Genomic DNA, 9,224 nt, shown 5'->3' on the forward strand with positions numbered 1-9,224 from the left:
TCATCAGCAGATTTGAACAAGGTGCTTTTTACCCCCTCGTCCAAGTCACTGATGAAGATGTTGAACAGTGCGGGCCTGAGGACTGAGGCCTGGGGGACCCCACTGCCCACGTCCCTCCAGGTCAAATGTGACCCATCCACCCCCACTCTCTGGGTGCGGCCCTCCCGTCAGTTGACGACACGTCTGACTGTGTGGGTGTCGACACCACAGCCCCCAGTTTCTTGATGAGAACAGGGTGAGAGACAGTGTCAAAGGCCTTCCGAAAATCTAGAAAGTGTATATCCACTGCTCCCCGTGCATCTAAGGATTTGGTGACCTGGTCGTAGAGGCCACCAGGTTGGTCTGGCAGGACCTGCCACTGATGAACCCGCGTTGGTTGCCCCTAAGCATGACCTCCCCCCCGGCCCCTCAGGGACATGCGCCAGGATAATTCTCTCAAAAAGCTTCCCCAGGATCGAGGTAAGACTAACTGGCCTTTAGTTCCCCAGTCCTCCTTCCTCCCCTTTTTGAAGGTGGGAACAACATTGGCCCTTTTCCACTCCTCTGGCCCCACACCAGAGCCCCACGAGTGCTCGTACAGCCGTGCCGGGGTCCCGCAATGACCTCAGCTAATTCCCTCAGCACTCGGGGGTGGAGATCGTCCGGACCTGCTGATTTAAATACGTCCAGTCCCTCCAGACGTTCCCTGACTAGATCCTCCCTGACCCTTGGCTGGTTGTCTTGGCTGAATCAGAAGGGAGGTTTGTGTGTGGAGCCTTCAGCTCCCCGGAGCAGCCCACAGAGCCAAACCGATGGCAGATTCTCCTGGAAGTTCAAGCCCGGGGTCACTGCAGCCATGGCAAAGGGGAGAGGGGAAGCCAAGGTCCAAACTGGAAGAGGAAAGGGCAACAGGGAAGGGGCAGGGGTTGCAGACCAAACAGCCACTGAGGTCAGGTCTTTGCTGATCTGTGAGGTCCGAGGAAGTGGGCTGTTTCAAACTGGGCTGATGGGAGCTGGGAGCGTGAAGCTGTCGTTAACCCCTCCCCATGTCCGCTTGCTTTCTGCAGAGCGTCTGCAACACACTCTGGTGCACGGTGGGCAACACGTGCCACTCGAAGCTGGACGCGGCTGTGGACGGCACCAAGTGTGGGGAGAACAAGGTAACTCCAGGCAATCACCTGGCTCACGCTCCAGCTGGGAGGACCTCAGGGGCAATGGGCTGTCGGGCACAGAGCCAGCAGCGGGGCGGCGAGTCACAGAATAGGTGTTAGCAGCTGCAGAGCGGACATGTCCTGTCGGCTTAATTTGAGAATGGCTTATACGTCCTGTACTGGAGATAATTAAACCAGCCTGTGCTTATTGCCCCACAGGGGTCTGTTGTGTTGCTCCTGCCTGCCCTGCTCTGCTAGGGTGGAAGGACATATACATACAGGTGTGCCATCTTTCTGTGCACACGGGTCAGCGCAGCCAGGAAAAGGGAGAAGAGATGCAGGGGGTTGTGCTCCTGGCTTTAAAGGGGAATAGGAAAAGCCTGCGTGTCCCAGCCACGCATGAGTGGGAATGCTGACTGCAGGCAGCCCAAACCCTGGCAAAGCCCCCATTGCCTCAGACCAATGAGATAGATGAGACCTAAATGCATAAAGCAGCAGCTCATTAAGATGCATAAGAGCCAGAGCCTGTTCTGCTCTCAGATGGGTTTTTCTGGCAGCTGTTGCCCTCCTGGGCCAAGTCCCAAGGAGAGGAAAAGGCCTGATGGAGGCTCTTGTTCCACCTGTTGAGATGCCAGGGCAGCAGCAAAGCAAACAAGGAGCTTTAGGAGCAGCCTGGCCTCGTCTCCTGGTGTTTGCAGCCCTGCGAAGGCAAAGGAGCAGGGAGCCACGATCCTTCACAGGCTACTGCCAGCACCCCCAGGGCTGCTCTGAGCTGCACGTTGAGTCTGGAACAGCGGCCCCAGGTAGCATTAAACAGCAGAAAGATCTTGTGAGCGCATCTTCCCCTCCCCCTCCTGGTCCAGGCTGTTTGAGCAGCTGGTGCCAGTAGCTAAGCTTTGCTGATTTTGAAGGGCTCCAGAGGATTTGCCTGTAACGTCTGCCATCTCACCCATTCTCCTTAGTTAAGCTACATTGGAGCTTTCCTGTAGAAACCAAAGGCAAAGCTAATGTCTTGGGCGTGAAATGCAAACTGTCCAGATGCTGCCCAGAGGTCCAGGGCACCAGGGAGCTTTGTTCCTGCCAGCAAATCCTAAACTAAGCATGTATCCCCACTCTTATTTTCCCTGTGAGCTATGGGAGCACAGCTGGGGTCAGAAGACCTCTCCCCTGGGATACACCAAGCTGCCCAGCTCACAACTGGGTGCAAACACAGCTATGAATCCTCAGCGAGTATCTGTATTTCAAAGACAGGTTGCCCTCTGAGAGGTTTCTCACTCCAGGCTCCCAGTGTGTCCAGGGAGCACCTTGTACAGCTGCTAACCCTTCACTGTGCTCACTCTGTGTGTTGCTTCGCAGTGGTGCTTCAATGGGGAGTGCGTGCCAGTGGGCTTCCGTCCCGACGCCATCGACGGCAGCTGGGGAGCCTGGAGTTCCTGGGCGAGCTGCTCACGGACGTGTGGCACTGGCGTGCAAAACGCGGAGCGCCAGTGCAGCAACCCCACGTAAGTGAGCACTCTCGCTGTGGCCGGATGGAGTCAGAGTCCCCATGGGGCTGTTCCCAGCTCACCGTGCAGGGCCGAACACCTCCTGCTCCTTCACGTGCACAAGCTGCCTGGATCTTGGCTTAGCAATGCATTATGCATTGCACAAACAGCCAAGAGGTGATCCATGGGTCATGAGGGCATTTCCATGGGCTCTTATTCTGTCACCGCGTTAAGCAGCTTTCCTGAGTGGTAATACAGGCAGTTCATGGGATGGGTTTATTTCCCACTGCTGCAGTAAAAGGCTGGTGGATTGAGGTTTTGATGTGTGTTTTGTATACGAGTCTATCCGATAAGCCCAGGCAGAAAGCATGAGAGAAATGGTTCAGAGATGACGGGAAGACCCTTGTGAAGTTACCCACATGCCGTGGCCTTTGTTAATGCCCACAAGAAAAAAAAGCAGAATATTCCTTTAAGCAAAAATCACCTGGAAAATGTCTGGTGCTGTTTGCTACCCATTGTCTGCTCCCAGCAGTTTATGCAGTTTTTAATGTGTGTGCTCCAGCCAGAGGATTTCCTGCTCTCAGGCTTTATCGTGGCAGCAGCCAAAGGTGACATAAGGAAGGTAACTCTGCCATGAAAACCACTGGAGAACAGGCTGTGGCATAGCGCTGCACTGTCCCCCACTCAGGCTGATGCTTCTGCTCCCCATGTGCCTCTTCCCCTGCAAGACGGTTGTAGTGTAGGAGAAGCAAGAACTTCCCAGGTCCCCGGGCATGTAGGGAAAGCCCTGGGACCCAAAGTGAGGAGCAGGGGTTGCATATGATCCAGGCTCTGAAGGATATGAGGTCATGCCATGCCACCAGTTTGCAAGTGGCACTTGCCGTGATAGTCCTCAGAGGAGCAATTCTTGCCAGGCAGTGGCACACAAGACAGAGAGGTTTTCACTATCCACCCACCAGAAAAAGGGCCAAGGTCAGCAGATAGACCCGATGGCCAGGAAACCAGGGACCTCCCTCACAGTCCCTTGCAGTGAGACTTTGCACAAGGGTCTGTCCTGCCAGAAGTGCTTTCACGGGCTTTTCCAGATGGCAGAGCTGATGGCAGATCTGTGCTGTCAGCGTCCTGGCAGGGAGGGTCCCTGGGGACCCTGGCCTACCCACATCATCTCCAAAGAACAAGGCGAAGCAGCCTGAGCCCCCATGGTGCTGTGCCTGGACGCACCATCTCTGTTGCACCCAGAAAAGTGCACTGCCTTCTTTCTAGGAGCTGGCATGGAAAGCAGGAGCGAAAAGGCAGGACCTGCTTCATGGTGCTTTCCCAGACATGGCAAACCTGCCCTCGCCATGTAGACCTCACATGACTCCGTAGCACTCCCTTGCTCAGTGTTGTGACTGACTGCATGTGCAAGAGGTCATGAGAAAGCCAGTGGTGGGTCTAAAACACAATCAGCAATTTTATGGACCTCAGTTAATTTGGGGGAATGGGAGGGGGGTTGGAATCCAGTCTTTCCCAACTTCAGAATGCAACCGGAGTCTGTTTCCCTGCTAAACTCTCCAATTAAGTCCAGTATTTTATCCTGTACCAGTGAACAAGGTGCAAAACAAACGCACACGACCTTGCTCCTAGGCCTAGAGCAAGGTGTGAGTTTGGCACGTGTTCTGCAGCAGAAGTGCAGGGTGGTTCGCAGAGAGCTTTACACACGGGCACTGGCTCATGGAGAGCAGCCATGGCAGAGCTCTCCCAAGGGGACTCTTGCTTTCAGCTCCTGGGAGTTGAATAGCCCTTGGCTTTGCTCCTTAATGAAGTGAGGAAAGATTGCATAGGTGTCATGTTTCCTTCTTTTGGTGCTTCCATAATGCTAAAAAATATATACATTTCCCTGCATAGCGTATTTTCCACATAAAGGGATGGATTGGAGGAGATGTCACTTTCTAATGGTCATGTGGAAGGGTATCAAACAATATCGCACGGCCATCCTTACCTGGCAAACTGTGATGGACCAGGGAACAGCTGCGGATGGTTTGGTGGAGTCCAGGCATTGGAAAAAAAGACGTAATTGCTTTTGATGGGGGGAGGGGAGTTCTACTTAATAAAAAGCCTTGGACAAATTCTTTTTTATTTTCCTTTTGGACGCATTTTCCCATGGTCCCCTAGAAAACAAGGCAGAACTTAGACCTTCGGGACAGGATGGAAATTGTTTCCATCCTTTACAAACCACTGGCACAGAGCAGAGGCCCTGATCGAAAATCCCCCAAAATCAACAAGAAGGTTCCTGTCGAGCCCCCAGGGCCTTGGCTCATCTCCCTAATGAAACGTCCTTCGTCTATGCAAATAGTTTATCAGCTCTAGACGTCGTCCTAGCTGGTCTGTGATCCGGTCCTGAAATTCGTGCTCACACAAGTGGCCCCCCCCAAAACCATTTCCTGTGTCTCTGTTATGTCTTTGTTCATGTGAATAGGGGTGAGACCAGCTGTTGTGGGAACCAGAGCTGGAGGGCGCGAGAATGGTCACTTGTGAACATTTTGGGAAGGTGGTCCTGGACCCCCAGCTCAGCCAGGCCTTGACCTCTCACGTCAGATCACTGTCAGACCAGCTCGTTAGGGCTCATTCCTCCAGAGCGAGAGCAGGGCTTGCATGGCCCAAGTGGTGGCGAGAGCTGGTTGGAAGATTTCTGTTATTCATAAAAATCTGTTCTTCGTGGAAAACACAGGCAGTGTTTGGGTGTCCCTCCTTGCCTAGCCAGCAGGTTGAAATGCATCTGACAGCCCTTCTGGGAACTGTATGCATAACATGAATCCTGTTGTCACCCATCCAGACACAGTCTAATGAGACCACTCATGCCATGAGTATCAGACCCCCAATTTGACTTATACGAGACTAGCACGCACAGCAAATGAGGGGATAGCAGCCTGTTTTTTGCTGGGCACTGAATGATTATAAAATAGTGCTTCTCCAGGGAGTATATATTCAGTTCAGGTAGCTGAGAGGTGAAAATGAATGTCCTTATTTTATCCCCTGGAGGGGTCTAGGAAGCACTTCTTGCTAGTGTCTTGTGGGTGTTGTGTCTAACCGTGGTGTGTGATTTGCACTGTGCATGTTACACACCAGACCACGTGCCCAGCTGTGAGATCACTTTAAAATCACAGACAATGAGGGTTGGGGGAAGCTCAGGGGGTCACGTCTAGTCCAACCCCCTGCTCCAAGCAGGACCAGCCCCAACTACATCACCCCAGCCAAGGCTTTGTCTACCCAGGTCTTAAACACCTCCAAGGACGGAGGCTGCACCACCTCTCTGGGTTACCTATTCCAGTAGTTCACCACCCTCCCAGTGAGAAAAATTCCCTAATATCTAACCTCAACTTCCCTTGCTGCAACTCAAGGACAGGAGCATGGGAACAGAGAAGCCTCTGAGATGACTAAGTCCCATGTCCTGCAGACCCAGACAGCCACGCCACATCACACGATCCCTTTCACACCCTGATTAGCCTCCATTTGCTAATAGTTCTTGTTGCGTCTCCTCTGATCAGGACCCAGGACCTTCCTGCTGTGACAACTGGAACATTTGCTTTTAATTTCCAGCCTAAATCAACTCACAGCCGGTTTATACTCATTTGCTTTTGTGCTGCCATTGGTCCTTATTTTCCGCAGCTCCTTCCCATGCCCGATGCTTAACTACTGGGATGTGTTTGTAGACAGAAATCAGATACCTTCTCACCATTTATTTTTCTAAGCTAGACACACCAAGCTTTTTTAGCATCTTCTACTACAGGCTCCCCCTTCCCATGAGCATCCTAATTGGCCTTTTCTGTACGTACTCCAGTTTGAATCACCTCTCTTGAAACTGAGTGACTAATACCATGTAGTATTCCAGAGATGGTCATGAAAATGCCCTGTATAATGTCATTAATCCTTCCTTAACTCTTCTGGAAATACTTTTCCTGGAACATTTTTGGATCACATTAACTTTTTTCATGGCCACACCACAGTGAAGGATCATAGTTGTCCTGCTATCAATTAAGACACCTATATCTTTCCCCTCCTCTATCATTTTAAGGAGCAGTGATCTCAAGTGAAGAAGCAATGGGCTCCAATTGTAGCAAGGGAATTTTAAGTTGGATATTAGGAAAAACTTTCATTAAGAGGGTGGTGAAGCACTGGAACAGGTTACTCAGAGAGGTTGTGAACTCTCCATCCTTAGAGATTTTTAAGACCCGGCTGGACAGAGCCTTGGCTGGGATGATGTAGTTGGGGCTGGTCCTGCTTGGAGCAGGGGTTTGGACTAGATGTGCCCTCCTGAGGTCCCTTCCAGCCCTCATTTTCCATGTTTCATTTCTAACTAATGAACACCCACTTTAGAGCAGCAATTCTTGTTATTAGTCCCTAAATACATGATCATGCACTTGGTATAATTGGATTTCTTCCCATTGGTATTACCCCAGCCTTCAGGGTCATTTAGTTGTTCCTCTCCAATGCTATGACCCTTCTCTGCATTGATAGTGCCTGCAAATGTGTGTCATCCTCAAATTTCATCTTCTTGTGCAGAGGCCTTGAAGGAAAACATTAAATACAATTAGCTTCAAGATAGTAACTCCATTAGTAACCTCCCTCCAGCCTTTCAACACCACCATTTCCATTTCTTTTTTAAAGAATGGAAATCAGACGTAACTTCACACCAGGGTGAAAACGAGCCCTCAAAGGCTGTATCGGCAGAGGTAACTTCCAACCACTGTAACAGGGAACAGCAGCCCAGGAGTTTGTACCCTGTGTTATGTGGAACTCTTACCAGTGTGTACTCCTATAGCGACTCAAGTGAGCTAAATCACGAAAGCTTTAACAAGGTTAAATTCGCAATGGTTTCCTAGACTTTTAGCTCAGTAGAAGCCCACAGGCATCAAATGTACATCATAGCAACTTATATTGCTGTCTTTCCACACAGGCATAATTGTGACATCTATCCACATCCTAGGGTAATGTGAATTATGGTGAACTCGAGGTTATACACAGCTCTATGTAGGTCTCAGCTAGTAAAATGTGTTGTTGTGCCTTATCGCTTCATAATGTTGCAGGGCAAGTCCCATCTAGCTGTTGTCTTACACTTGTTCTAGCAATTGTTGGCCAACCATCAGTAGGAAATTGTACCAAGGCAAACCACAGAAGTATGGAAGAGATGGAGACTTCCATAGATTCATAGATGCTAGGGTCGGAAGGGACCTCAATAGATCATAAAGTCCGACCCCCTGCATAGGCAGGAAAGAGCGCTGGGTTCAGATGACCCCAGCCAGATGCCCATCCAACCTTCTCTTGAAGACCCCAGGGTAGGGGAGAGCACCACCTCCCTTGGGAGCCCATTCCAGATCTTGGCCACTTTAACTGTGAAGAAGTTCCTGCTAACGTCCAGTCTACATCTGCTCTCTGCTAGCTTATGGCCATTATTTCTTATGACCCCCAGGGATGCCTTGGTGAGTAGAGTCTCACCAATTCCCTTCTGTGCCCCCATGATGAATTTATAGGCAGCCACAAAGTCGCCTCTTAACCTTTTCTTGTGGAGACTGAAGAGGTCCAGGTGCCCTAGCCTCTCCTCATAGGATTTCATAGATTTCATAGACATTAGGCCTGCAAGACCTTAACCATACGAGTGGCCCTTCTCTGGACCCTCTCCAAGTTATTCACATCCCTCTTGAAGTGTGGCACCCCAAACTGGACACAGTACTCCAGCTGCAGCCTGACCAGCACCTGATAAAGGGGAAGTATCACCTCCGTGGTTCTGTTTGTCAGGCATCTGCTAATGCACGATAAAGTGCAATTAGCTTTGCCGATGACTTCATCACACTGACGACTCATGTTCATCTTGGAGTCCACTAGGACTTCAAGATCCCTTTCTGCTTCTGTGCTACCGAGCAGGTCATTTCCTAGGCAGTAGGTGTGCTGGACATTTTTTGTCCCTAGGTGCACTGACACTTTGCATTTCTCCTTGTTAAATCACATCCTATTGTTTTCTGTCCATTTGTCCAACCTGTCCAGGTCTGCCTGTAGTTGTTCCCTGCCCTCCAGTGTGTCCACTTCTCCCTACAGTTTTGTATCATCTGCAGACTTGGACAGAGTACACTTCACTCCTTCGTCCAAATCACTGATGAAGACATTGAAGAGTATAGGTCCAAGGACCGAGCCCTGTGGGACCCCACTGCCCACTCTCTTCCTGGTCAACACCGACCCGTCCACCACCACTCTCTGGGTACGACCCTCTAGCCAATTTGCCACCCACCGGACTGTGTAATCATCCAAGTCACTGCCTCTTAATTTGTTCACCAGTATGGAGTGGGATACTGTATCGAAGGCCTTCCTGAAGTCTAAGTAAATGATATCTACCCCTACTCCTGTGTCCAGGTGTTTCGTAACCTGGTCATAGAAAGAGACCGGATTAGTCAGGCATGATCTACCTGCTATGAACCCGTGCTGGTGTCCCCTCAGCATAATTTTTCCTGCTGGGCTCTCACATATATGAGCCTTAATTTCATAGATTTCATGGATTTCACAGATGTTCGGGCTGGAAGGGACCTCGGGAGATCAAGTCCAGCTCCCCACCCAAAGGGCAGGAAGTCAGCTGGGGTCA

General features: G+C 50.7%; 1 protein-coding gene across 1 annotated transcript in view; it reads left to right on the forward strand.

Moving 5' to 3' along the window:
• ADAMTS7 (ADAM metallopeptidase with thrombospondin type 1 motif 7) overlaps positions 1–9,224 on the forward strand; it is a gene marked incomplete at its 5' end in the record, with an annotated part of 149,013 nt that overhangs the window by 31,378 nt on the left and 108,411 nt on the right. The window contains 2 exons of the mRNA XM_019533908.1: positions 1,047–1,139; positions 2,487–2,632. Of these exons, the coding sequence (XP_019389453.1) occupies positions 1,047–1,139; positions 2,487–2,632 (239 nt within the window). The remainder of the gene's footprint in view (positions 1–1,046; positions 1,140–2,486; positions 2,633–9,224) is intronic.

The sequence above is a fragment of the Crocodylus porosus genome, unplaced genomic scaffold (genome assembly GCF_001723895.1).
Source record: "Crocodylus porosus isolate Cpor-Errol unplaced genomic scaffold, CroPor_comp1, whole genome shotgun sequence".
Taxonomy (NCBI): Eukaryota; Metazoa; Chordata; order Crocodylia; family Crocodylidae; genus Crocodylus; species Crocodylus porosus.